At 42.5% G+C, this 13,421-nt stretch overlaps 2 protein-coding genes across 2 annotated transcripts; both read right to left on the reverse strand.

The window, feature by feature from the left end:
• Nucleotides 1-1,512: 1,512 nt before the first annotated feature.
• On the reverse strand, nucleotides 1,513-3,320 carry LOC138624075 (retinol dehydrogenase 8). Its single transcript, XM_069703960.1, has 5 exons — nucleotides 3,022-3,320; nucleotides 2,693-2,872; nucleotides 2,519-2,612; nucleotides 1,905-2,088; nucleotides 1,513-1,749 (listed from the first exon to the last, which is right to left on the reverse strand). Exons 1-5 carry the CDS (start codon nucleotides 3,197-3,199, stop codon nucleotides 1,513-1,515), a joined length of 873 nt encoding a protein of 290 aa, XP_069560061.1. The 5' UTR covers nucleotides 3,200-3,320.
• On the reverse strand, nucleotides 3,271-7,164 carry LOC138624064 (KICSTOR complex protein SZT2-like). Its single transcript, XM_069703940.1, has 5 exons — nucleotides 6,892-7,164; nucleotides 5,589-5,856; nucleotides 5,261-5,405; nucleotides 5,008-5,100; nucleotides 3,271-3,309 (listed from the first exon to the last, which is right to left on the reverse strand). The coding sequence occupies exons 1-5, from the start codon at nucleotides 7,133-7,135 to the stop codon at nucleotides 3,271-3,273; spliced, it is 789 nt and encodes a 262-aa protein (XP_069560041.1). The 5' UTR covers nucleotides 7,136-7,164.
• Nucleotides 7,165-13,421: the final 6,257 nt, after the last annotated feature.

Genomic DNA, 13,421 nt, shown 5'->3' on the forward strand with positions numbered 1-13,421 from the left:
TTTGGGTTGTGCGCAGAGAGGCTGCAGTGTTTTCCACAAGATGATCCACTTGTGTGGGACTAAGATCAACGTAGATGCCTTCGACAGAACCAGATGGAGGGTGTGGTTACCACGGTGACGGGGTTTATTTACATGCTGAGAAAAGCCTATAGAGTCTAATAATGAGCTGAAAGTGGAACTGAGACTGTCATTGTCCACGTCAACATGAATGTTAAAGTCTCCCACTATCATCACTTTATTTGAACTCAGCCATAATTCAGATAAAAAGTCAGAGAATTCAGTTTAGAAACTCTGAATAAGGACCAGGTGAGCAATAAACAACAACAAATAGAATCGGTCTTTGTACTTTCCAATTTGGGTGTGAGAGATTAAGAGTCAGACTTTCAAATAAATTATGACTAAATTTAGGTCTCAGATTAATTGATAAACTTGAGTGGAAGATTGCTGCCACTCCTCCTACTCGGCCAGAATCTCGAGGAATATGATAAATTAACATGACTCAGAGGAGTTGCTTCATTAATACAAACATATTCTTCCTGTTGCAGCCAGGTCTCTGTGAGACAGAATAAATCAATCTGATGATCAGTTATCAAGTCATTTACTAACAGAGATTTAGACCAGAGATCTGATATTTAATAGTCCGCATTTAATTGTCATATTGTTTTGACCCATTAGGTTGGTAGGATTAATTTGTATCAAATTTCTATTGATACATCTTTTGTTGAATTTTTTAAGTATAGGTGGTCTGGGAACAGACACAACCTTTATGGGATGTTAAGAGTTTTCGGTGAGTGACAGCTCTGAAGAAGCTGCAGAGGAGCGTGTAAGACTGGAACTCTGTGTCCTGGTATCAACCCTGGGATGTCTTGTTTTAAGGGGTATTAAGAGACATGGCCATGTTTCTAGAAAGAAAAACTGCACCATCCAAAGTAGGATGAATCCATCTCTCCGGATCAGAACAGGTTTTCCCCAGAAAGTATTCCAATTGTCAATGAAGCCCACATTGTGAACAGGACACCACCGACACCAAGAATATGGTGAGCAAAAGTGATGTCTTTAAAAAAACACACACACACACACACATAAAAGTCCTCAATAAGGCTGTAGGCGCTCTCTCGGGTTTGATGCGGGTGACAGGTACTGTTCAAAATGAATGTGTGGAGGTTTTCCACAAGTTAACAGCCAGTGACTTAATTATTAATGACCACTTGTTCTTTATCCTTTTTTTTCTACTACTTCACCCGATGCATGCATTTGCCACTGGCTTTCATAATTTTGTTTACTACTTACTAATTGTGTAATGTAGTGCCTAGAGGCTTAACGACTTAAGATTGTTATGGTCGTCAGTTGAATGCAGCAGGGTGTGGTTTAAAATCTGCAGCGAGCGCTTTACATGTGAAGAGATCGCAAATCGTTACCACAAAATGACTTTTCATTTATATTTCATCTCTTTATTTGTTTTAGCATTTAATTACAAAAGGAAGGAAAAATGCTTGAAAACAAACGCATCTCTCAGGTGCCCTTTTCCTTGTCCAAGGAAAATCTCTTCCGACTTCTCCAGCGCAAAAGCTTGATGAAGTTCAGGCTGGCGTTGAAGACCTTGTCGTGTTCAAACACCATCTTGTAAAATGCGTCAATTGGAAGTTCACCATTGGGGTCAGTATATTTAAGTGTGGTCATCGGGGTGTACAGGGTGTTTGTTTGATGACGGAAAGGGGGATTGTTCATGGTGATAATCTGGAGGGTATGCTGGAAGGAAAACGCAAACATAAACCACATTTCCATACAATTTGTCTCTATATGCAGAGCATCAATTAATGTTACAGAGTTTTAATTCATGTTCATGTTGTTAATTAATGCCATATAATAAGATGAAGCATGTTTGCGGTTGAACAATACTATACCTCGGCTACATCCTGTGGAGTCTGCCCAAAAGATTCAAACATCTGTTTGTAGTTCTTCAAGTAGATGTTTGTGAACATGTTGGCTGTCACTTTGTCAGCTCTGCTCAGATCAATCTTCAAACCCTCCTCATAAACCTTCCGTTCAAACTCTGTTATCACTGGACCTGGCTCTATCAGGCTGATTCTGAAGAAGGAACAGGAGAAGAAGCACAGAACAAACGTAACCAACCTCCAAATAAGAAACTGAAATGCCGCATACCAACTTCAAGGGTAAACAAATATTACTTTTAATATATTGCAATGGCATTTTTGGGTGTTTAATGCATGCCCCTCTTTCTCTGCTCCTATTTGAAACCGCCCTGCATAGCTATCCTTTTAATAAGAAGTTACTGAATGATGTTATGTTGGAACTTGCTTAAAACCAGGGTGTGCTATGGTTGGGGTTTTCATCACATACTTTCCTCTCAGCAGTGAAGCAAGTTGCTGTGCAATATGACCACACTGATGTACCAATTATAGACAAGGGCTGGTTTACAGGTCTTTTCATGTTAGCCGTGAAGGAGAATGTCTTTGTGCTCTGCAGGGGCAGCAGTGTAAGAGAATCAAAATCTTACTTCAGACTGAACCTCAGGGCTTGTACTGCCAAGCTCTCACAAAAGCCTTCCACTGCAAATTTGGATGCTGCATAGACATCATTGAATAACATTCCTAAAACAGAGAGAGACACTGTTAAGACACTTTATCTTAAACCAGTGCTCTTATGGTGAAAAGAAGCCATGGCGCCTCACCCTGAATACCCATGACACTGCTGATGACCACAATGTGTCCTTTTTTCCTCCGTTTCATGTCAGGTAGAACTTCCTTCAGTAGTCGCACGAGCCCGAAAAAGTTGGTGTCCATGACAGTCTTCATCTCATCGATAGACTGACACTCGATGGGTCCAATCAGACCCATTCCAGCATTACTTACTGAGAGGAATTTAAGAATGGTAAGAAGTGTTATCAAGGCATTTACAGTATAAATATATGCATAGCTGCAACAATAATTCTCCTTAAAGCTGCATTTGTAAGATTCAATTTGTTTTCTGTCTGCTTTGAACCAAACAGTGCAGACTTACTGAGAACGTCCACCCTGCGGTCAGGCAGGCTGTCCACACAGGCTTTGATGGAGTCCTCGTCACACACGTCAAGCTGCTTGATCTCTAAGGTGCTGCCCAGAGTTCGACCTGCTTCCGCAATCAGTGTCTCACCCTTACTCAAGTTCCTCATGGTGGCATACACTAAAACAAAAGACATTCATGACATTTTTTCTTGCTCATCCAAATATTCAAACTCCCCAATTTTTGTAAAAAGAAAACGTATGTATCCTATCCTTTTTGACCTCTATTCTCCTCTATTCTCTTCTTCTTCAACAATGTGACACGTGTGCAGTACAAACACATGCGATGTTTCTTTAATTTCTTGTTCTTCTTTTACACCTAACACTATCAGAAATCAGGTTTTCTACCTCAGCAAGTTTAGACAAAGCCAATAAAAAGAAATTACCCTTGAACCTCTTCTTCTTATCTTTTGCGAGGCGCACAGCCAAAGCGAAGCCAATTCCAGAGGAGCAGCCTGTGATTAGAACCACCTTCTTTGCCATTGTGCCTGGTTAATGTCAGTCCTGCAGCTCCAGCAGAAGGAAATGAAAGAGAACAATACAAGGGAGGACACAGGCATGAAGACCGTTTTAAGATTTAAGACTCCTTAATCCATTGATCTGCAAGTCAGCTTGTACTTGCGCAGATGGCCGGATTACTTTCATTGGATTTAAGCTAATGATAACAAAGTCATTGTTGCCATCAATTGTATTATGTGGATTAGACTTGACAGCAAAAGCTCATGCTCTTGTTTGAATAAACAATCCAATTAGAAAATAATGAGTTTCATTCTAATTCTAGACCTCAGTGCTGCTTTTGATACAATTGATCACATGATTTTATTACAGAGATTGGAAGATGTTATGCTTATCAAAGGAACTGCATTAGACTGGTTCAAATCGTACTTCAATTCAATTCAATTCAATTCAATTCAATTCAATTCAATTCAATTCAATTCAATTCAATTCAATTCAATTCAATTCAATTCAATTCAATTCAATTCAATTCAACTTTATTTATATAGCGCCAAATCACAACAGAAGTTATTTCATGGCACTTAACACATTAAAGTCCTTACAGCAAGACTTTACAATATTATACAGAGAAACCAACAATTCAACAATTCCCACATAAGCTAGGTGGGAAAAAAACCCTCCTCTTTAAGGGAGAAAAACCTCCAACAGAGGGAAGGAAAAACTCCCTCTTGACAGGAAGAAACCTCCGACAGAACCAGGCTCAGATGTGGGTGGCCATCTGCCTCGACCAGTTGGGGTGAGAGGAGAGCAGAGAGAGAAAAGGACAGCATAGAGATAGAAGAGAAGAACTGTTGGTGGAGACGACAAGCGCAGAGCAGAGACATGCAGCTCCATGACGGGACATCTGGAAAAGAAAGAACAGAAACTACACGAGTGAGGGAACTGAATGGAGACAACAGATAATAATAAGAAACTATGGGAGAGAAAAGGATGGTGAGGTATGAGTCAGTTAAAGAGTAGGAGGAAAGAAAATAAGCTCAGCCTGTAACGAGGTCCTCCAGCAGCCTCGGCCTATAACAGCATAACTAAGGGTTGGTTCAGGTCTACCTGAGCCAGCCCTAACTATAAGCTTTATCAAAAAGAAATGTTTTGAGTCTAACCTTAAAGCTAGAGAGGGTTTCTGCCCCTCCAACACAAACTGGGAGCTGGTTCCACAGGGGAGGAGCCTGAAAACTGAAGCTCCGCCTCCCATTCTACTTCTGTAAACTCTAGGAACCACAAGTAGACCAGCGTACTGAGAGAGAAGTGCTCTTCTGGGATTATATGGTTCTATAAGATCTCTAAGATATGATGGAGCCTGGTCATGTAGAGCTTTGTAAGTCATCAAGAGAATTTTAAATTCTATTCTTGATTTCACAGGAAGCCAGTGAAGAGAGGAGAGGAGAGGAGAGGAGACACGTGAACAGTAAGACATGTAAAACGAGCTCACCTCCTTCTTGGTGGACGGTGGGCAGTAGAAGAAGTAGTGTGGATTGGAGGGCACACTTTTGAAATACTGAGACAGGATCTCCATGAATTTATCCTGTCAGATGATTATTAGAAAATATAAATGACATCACTTAAACCTTGTTAGTTGATTCGCTCATGAACTCACTGGTTATTAGGAGACAAGTCGAAGAAGAAAGGAATAACAAAGTCTGGAACAGGTATAAACCATTTGACTGGAGGACTTCAGACATTACCTGGATTATTTTGTGCAGGTCTGGATACACCTCACACCTGGGCTGTGACTGGAGCAGGTTCAGAGGGAACTGTGGGATCAGTGGAGATGGAGGAGCAGAGGACTTCCCTCTAGATTCAGCTTCACTGACGTCCTCCATGTCAACACTAACAGCAGAAATATCACATCATTAACAGCTGTGTTAGGTCACAGGACACTGGCAGCAGACCTCAGTCAGCCTGGAGTCTGAACTCAGTGTTCATGGTTGTATGGATAGGAAAGAAAGGCAGACTGACACCAGTAGGAATTGTCGGGAGCAGACAGGCTGTACTATTGAATCCTGTTCTCACCTGCATGAGGAGGCCATGGCAGCCCTGTCCTCTGGCTGCTCCTCCTCGGCCTCTCCAATGATGAAGGTGGCAGTGCTCCTCGCAGGCTTTGTATGTCCTCCCCAGCCCGGAGCCTTGCCGTGCTCCCTGAAGACCCGGATGTGTCCACAGAGGGTCTGCAGGAAGGACGTGATGTCAATCTCCTGCAGGGACTCCTCACAGTAGTCCATGGCCATGAGGACATCCGGGGAGCTGATGCTGTAGGACTGCTGCAGGCTGCGATACACACCTGAGGAGCACAGGGAGGAAACCAGAGTGAAATTCATTATTCCTGCTGTTGGAGTTTAATGTTGGAGAAGGAAAATCACGGTGAGCAGAGGATTTAGGAAATTACTGAATCTTATTTTGAACAAGCCTGAGAGAGCACAGCCCTGCTAGCAGCTCTGTGAAGTGAAAGACTTTCAATGATAATGTTAGCATGTTCATGTTTAGCAGTTATAGCATTTTGACATTGAAGACATTTACAAATTAGCATGAACACATTTTTAATCTGAGGTTGACGGGAATAAAGAATCTGTTTGTAATAATTCAGCAAACGTCCAGTTAACTTCAGGTTTATTTAAACCCTTCAGTTTTACACACGTTATTGTGCTGTAGATTTGATTTTAAATGGATGTAATTAAAATATATTGTCATGATTTTACTCTCAATAACCCATAATGTCAAGGAAAAGCATGTTTTTAGAAGTGTTTGCATATTTATTCAAAATCAAAAACTGAAATCTCTCAAGAACAAAAGTATTCAGACCATTAATTCAGCAGACTGTAGAAACCTCTACAGCTTTAAAAGCCTGGATAAGTTAATCCCACTCCTCCTGTCACATGTGAAGCTCCATCAGACTTCTTCACGCCTCTCTACAGATGTTCCCCTCCTGTGGTGTCCTGACGGTTTCCTTGGATCAGTATGGGTACTCTTTAACCTCCTCTAGCTGCTGCACCACGAAGGCCTGATTGATGAACTACTGCTGAGGATGTCGTCTGTCTTCGTACGTTTTCACAGCTCACAGCATCAAAGTAAAAACTTACAGAAACAATGTTAGCATGAGGCTGCAACACAACACCACGAAAAGAGTTTGAGTGCACCGCACACAGGTGGGTAAAGAGAACAGGATCTGACTGCAGATTGGAGACCGAATGCTTCTGTAAATGAGAGATTTCAGGTTTGTATTCTAATAAAGTGGGTTACAGACTAAAGATATAAAAGGGTAAAAACTGTGTGAGTCAGCTGTCAGCAGTATTCAGGGTGCGTGTTGGGAGCAGCTCACCCCTGACGTAGCTCTGGTGGTAGTGCTCCTGCAGCAGGCTGCAGTAGTTGGCCAGCTCCTTGTGTTTGTGCGGCTGAGTGAGGAGGTCTGTCCACGGGGACGGACTGCTGCGGTCCTGAGACAGAGACCTGACGGAGGACAACAGGACAGAAGGCACACACTCAGTGAGACAGACTGACGAAGCATGAAGAACCTGTGAGGACTCAAAGTTCAGATTTTCCAACAAAACAATGCGGAGCCACATCACCTTGATCGCACGGCTCCAGTTGAAATAGAGACGGACAGGTTTGACCAGAGCTGCAGCCACAAGAAGCAACAACAGAGAAGCTAACGAGCCCACAGCTGAACCTCCACAACAAGAGATGGATGGAGAACAAAAGAGTTCAAAATGCAGGAAGAGATCGGACACATGAAAGAGGACCGCAGCCACCACAGATGGAGCTTCAACAACAGGACACGTATTCATCTCTGGAACACCATGAAGTCACTGCAGACAAGCTGCTGCATCAAACGTCTCATTTAGGCAGCGTGTCAGTGTGTCAGTGTGTGTGTGTGTGTGTGTGTGTGTGTGTGTGTGTGTGTGGTGGTCAGTGTGTGTGTGGTGGTCAGTGTGTGTGTGTGTGTGTGTGTGTGTGTGTGTGTGTGTGTGTGTGTGTGGTGGTCAGTGTGTGTGTGTGTGTGTGTGTGGTGGTCAGTGTGTGAGTGGTGGTCAGTGTGTGTGTGTGTGTGTGTGTGTGTGTGTGTGTGTGTGTGTGTGTGTGTGTGTGTGTGGTGGTCAGTGTGTGTGTGGTGGTCAGAGGGTTTTAAGAAGAAATTTCTTCTTAAGAAAGGTTGGTGAATGAGGCTTATTGACTTTAGCGAGTGAACTGGGTGGAATATTAAAATGGACAGAAGGTATCAGAAAACAGAGAGAGGACAGAAACAGTTTCTAGGCGTCTACCTCTGCTGATTTTTGTGCTGTGATGAATAAAAGTATTCTTTGATTTTAAAATAGTATTGCTTTAGTTTACCCTTTTTGAGGCAGTGTATGGTAAAATCAGGGATTTTATTTTATTTTATGAAAAACATGTTTGGTATCTGAAGCGGAAAGTGTTTGGTTGGATATATAATAATCACACATATGATCATGTTCTTTTATTTATCAACACAACATTTTTATTCAATGATTATTTGTGTATCTAATGACTGTAAAACACTGAAGCCATTCAAAGTAAATAAAATAAATGTGTTGCGAAAAAAAGTTTTAAACGCGGTTTAAATCTTCCTGCGCATGCGCGTTTCACAGGCTGGGAAGCATGCTGCCACTTCAGGCCCCACAGGGAGGCCGATCAACTCCACTAAACGGGCGGTCATTGGAAAAGAAGCCCGGGAACACTTCTATAAGTTTAATAACTTTATTTACGGTATTAAAAACCATCTCGGTGTACAGAACGTCTTTTATAAGTTGAATAACTTTCTTTACGGCCCCCCAGGTCCAGCAGCTGCAGCACCAGCTCTCCTCCTTTCTCCCACTGCCGGCCACCAGCTCGCTCCCTCGGCTCCACCAGACTTCAGCCAAAGCAGTTTGTTCAGTGTTGTTGGGTCCAATGAGCCTGAAGAACCGCTGTCGGTCTGGACGAGGCCGTTTGACACACAACACAGCAGCTGCACGTTTAACGAGCCGATCTAAAACCGTCTTCCGAGCCGTACCGACCACAACCAAAGTGACCACCGCGACGGCTGGAGCTGCAGAACCTGGAGACAGGTGGGGAGAGAGACCGGAGACCCCGCCGGCTGGGGAGGACCGTGGTCCCGTGACCCCGACATGTGACCCCGACTCCACACTGCTTTTTTTTATAGATAGATAGATAGATAGATAGATAGATAGATAGATAGATAGATAGATAGATAGATAGATAGATAGATAGATAGATAGATAATAGATAGATAGATAGATAGATAGATAGATAGATAGATAGATAGATAGATAGATAGATAGATAGATAGATAGATAGATAGTTTATTAATCCCCCAAGGAGAAATTCTTTCACTACAGCAGCATTATACATGCCCATAAAAAGTATTCACCCCCTCAGATGTTTCACCTTTTTGTTGCTTGTATACATGAAATCATGGTCAATATAATTTGGCTTTTCTGCTTCTTTCAATTCAAAGTGAAAACAGATTTTTACAAAATAATGTCAATTAATTAAAAATATATCCAGTCGAGAATTTGTGTCTGGACTTAAAAAGAGCTGTTCACGGCCGATCCCCGAGCAACCTGACGGAGCTTCAGCTGTTCTACAAGGAAGAATGGAGGAAAATGTCAGAGTCCAGATGTGGCGGCCTGATTGAGACACATCCACACTGACTCAGTTGCTGTGACCGCAGCCAAAGGTGCATCTACTAAATACTGACTGAAGGGGGGATATTTATGATATCATTTACTTTACCTTATATATTTTTAATTAATTGACATTATTTTGTAAAAATCTGTTTTCTCTTTGATATTAGAGTTGGTTTTTTTGCAAATTCTTGTCAAAAAAGCTGAATTATATCGACCATGATTTCATGTATAAAAGCAACAAAAGGGTGAAACATCCAAGGGGGTGAATACTTTTTATAGGCATGTAGGTACAGGAAAAGATATAAAACAAGAGTAAAAATGCACAATATATATACAATAAAATAGAATAATATTAAATTAAAACTAACTAAACAACAGTGCAAGGATTTAAACAAACAAACAAACAAACAAGAATAATATTTACAGATAATATTTAATTTTTTTTACATTTTGAATCACTGGTTGTTTTTCTTCAGAAACCGGAGCACCCGGAGAAAACAAATGAAAGATGAAGATGATCTGGACCCACAGCCTCAGAAATAAAAGCCCTGAAGAGGAGCTGAGCAGCAGGATCAAACCTTGTTGTGGTCACAGAAGGTGATGTGGGACTCTGTTGAGAGAAGACACGGCTGGAAGGAGTCAAAGAAGTGGGGAGAAGATCCAACGTGATGAAAGGGGGAGGGGGGTACAACACAATGCATTGCAGCTGGGGAGGAAATCAATCTGGATTTGGTTTGTAATTTAATTTTAAGGGAGTTTCTTTGTGCTTATATTTTTCAGGTGACAACTCAAATTCACGTTGTTCTTTGGCTCACAATTTCAATATACGCGTTCTCACATGAGCCACATTTTGAGAACGTGCCCTGAGGTTTTCAAGTTGGGCTTGAAGACTTGTATTCTCCATCCTCAGGTTTCTGATAAGCAACGTATCGGATGCGTTCCTCGTCTTTTTGTCCTTGCCTTCTAAAGTCTTCTCTCTGGCTGTTTCAGCCTCTAACTCCTTCTGGAGATCGTCCACTATTCCCTGATTAACACGTCTGTCCTGTTCAAGAGTAAAAATGTGTTTGTCATGCTTTTTCATCATGGTCTGAAAATGGGGATGTTTAGAGATGGGTGTAACGTGGACTCCCTGTGGTGGTGGTGGTTTCACTGCTTCAATCAACTTGTCTACAGCAACAGCTTGTTTTGTTGTTATTTCATTTTGTTTCTCTATCTGTTTTTGAGCTTTGGAGAGATCCTTTTGTCCCTGATCGCATTTTAATTGCAATGATTTCTTTTCTTTATCTAAACGTTTAAACAAATCGGTCGTCTCTTCTTTGAGACAGGAATTCTTGTTTTGTAACTGAATAATTTTCAGTTTTAGTTCTGTCTGATCTTTCTTCAGTAATTTAATCTCATTGTCTTTTACATGAACATCTTTTCTCAGTGTTGTGAATTTGTTCTGGAATTGAGGTAAATCAGGGAAATCATTATCACACTCTGATCCAACTTGTTCCAGAGTCTTACTGCTACTTGCAAATTGTTTTTCTAAATCAGCCACTATGTCGTAATAATCGTCGCCACATTGTCCTGCGTCAATGTTTTCTAACTCCTCTATTAATTTATCCGTATGTTTCTTGGTATTAAATACTTTTTTCCTCAAACGTTCAATGTCCTTCTCTGAGTCACGGTATATCCTCTCATTCTGCTTTACACAACGTGTAACTTTCCTTTCTTCATACTGTTTCAGTAAACTCATGGCTGTGTAGATATGTATATATTTGTTTCTTTATTTCTATGTTGTATATATGTCTATTTCTGTTTATGTCTATTGATGTCTGTCTGTTTTTATTTTTTTGCACACTGAGAATAAATTCCTTGTATGTATTAAAACTGGCCAACCAAGCTGTACGTGAGATTACTCAATATACGAGAAAAGACACATCCTGATGCCGCGTCATAAGGAATAGGCCACGCCCATTCACCCTCCAGTTATGACGGCTGAGCCACGCCCCTTGATCGACGTTCGGCGAGCGTAATTACGTCACTTCGTGTTTACAAAAGTTGTCACTCCGTTACTTCTGATATTTCATCATCTTTTCCTGACTTAAACGTCCCGTAATCTCTCTGCACTTCTTTTAGTTTCAAGTTCAAACTCTGCTCGCTCTACTTGAGCAGTTCTGCTGTTAAATCTTTGACCAACGTTCACGAACTTGGTGTTTCGGTACCGCTAGCTTAGCAGTTAGCAACGTCTTCCTGCCCCATGTTGTTCCTGCTGTGCTATTATATGCTAGTCTTTGCTTACAATACAATATATGTATGCCATATTATATTTCTGATATGCAATCTCGTATTAATCAATTCTTACTCCTCAGGCTATGCAACAGGCTGTGCCGACATAGGTCAGCGATACTGATGTGGTCAGTTTACTGCTGTTCAAAAACAACAAGACCACCGGGTACGGTACGGTACGGTACGGTACGGCTGGTTTACCACCGTTAGTTTCACCTCCTATTGTTCTGATCTCTTCTGAGTCCTAAAACAGGACCAAGCTGCTGAAGACGACCCCCTCAACACATCAACAGAGGACAGCTCAACTGCACAAGGCACTGTGTTTTTACTACAAGAAGACGGTCAGGGAGAGACAGTCAGTCAGACTTCATGAACGGACACATACTCTGTTGTGGTCAGAGAAACATCGTCTGGACCCAGAGCTCTGTGAACTGGTTGTTCTGCTGTTAAATAAATACCTTGAAGCCTGACATCTTCTCCTGTTGCCTCATTAAAGATCACGCAGGACTGGAGGCTGACACATGTTGGCTTTGTACTAGCAGGAGACCGAGTCCAACATGGTCAGTGACATGTTCAGTTAGAACCCGGCCTCCTTTAACGAGAACGGTACCTGGAGTACCTCGGGGTACCATACCTCAGTACCTCGGGGTACAGTATCTCAGTACCTCGGGGTACAGTACCTCAGTACCTCAGGGTACCGTACCTCAGTACCTCGGGGTACAGTACCTCAGTACCTCGGGGTACAGTACCTCAGGGTACAGTACCTCAGTACCTCGGGGTACCGTACCTCAGTACCTCGGGGTACCTCGGGTACAGTACCTCGGGTACAGTACCTCAGTACCTCGGGGTACAGTACCTCAGGGTACCGTACCTCAGTACCTCGGGGTACAGTACCTCAGTACCTCGGGGTACAGTACCTCGGGGTACCGTACCTCAGTACCTCGGGGTACTGTACCTCAGTACCTCGGAGTACTGTACCTCAGTACCTCGGGGCTCTGGAGGCTCATCGGGTTGGATTCATGCTGACCAACAGGGAGGTGGAGGAGTTCATCGGAGGAGTTCATCGGAGGAGTTCATCGGAGGAGTTCATCTGGAAGTCTCAGTCTCTCCAAACCCTGTTTTGTCGGACCACTTCTTATTAACATCTGAAGTTACAATAATGGACGACACAGCATGTAGGAATAAATCCCACTACAGTAGATGTCTGTCAGATGATGCCGTGGCCAAGTTTAAGGAAGCAGTTACATGTTTATCCTCTTCGATGCCGTGTGTTAAAGCAGTGGAAGACATCTACGTTGATCTTAGTCCCACACAAGTGGATCATCTGGTAGAAAACACTGCAGCATCTCTGCTACAACTCTAGATGATGTCGCCCCTCTGAAGAAGAGAGTCATGAACCAGAGGAAGTTGTCTCCATGGTACAACTCATTCACTCAAAAAGGGACCGGCTGACTCGGCCTGTATCCTGGGCAGCTCCCTGAGGAGCTCCTACGGCTAGCTGGTTATTTAGCATGGTGCACAGCCGCGACTCTAATTCTATGACCCTCCAGAGCCCGAACTACACTACATTTATTACAGGTACCATTATCATTAAGGGAGACAGGGTTGTGACTAAACATATCACACACTGAGCAGGAAAAACCAGAAGAGGTGGAGGGAGAGAGGGAAGCCATTGCTGACTGCTAAGCTAGCAGCACCAAAACGCCAAGTTAAGTGAACGTTGGTCAAAGATTTAACAGTAGAATTGCTCAAGAAGAGCAAACGTGAGTTTGAACTTGAGATTAGAAGAAGTGTGGAGAGAGTTAAGATGCGTATAATTCAGGAAAAGAAGCTGAAATAGCAGAGAAGTAACACTAGTCACAATGTTTGTAGACAGGAAGTGATGCAATACGCTCACGTCAGACATCAGACAAGATCAGCCTCAGTATTGTGG

This window comes from Brachyistius frenatus, unplaced genomic scaffold (assembly GCF_029030835.1).
Source record: "Brachyistius frenatus isolate BFR_SWC_R1_liver_20210118 unplaced genomic scaffold, ASM2903083v1 Contig_49, whole genome shotgun sequence".
NCBI lineage: Eukaryota > Metazoa > Chordata > Actinopteri > Embiotocidae > Brachyistius > Brachyistius frenatus.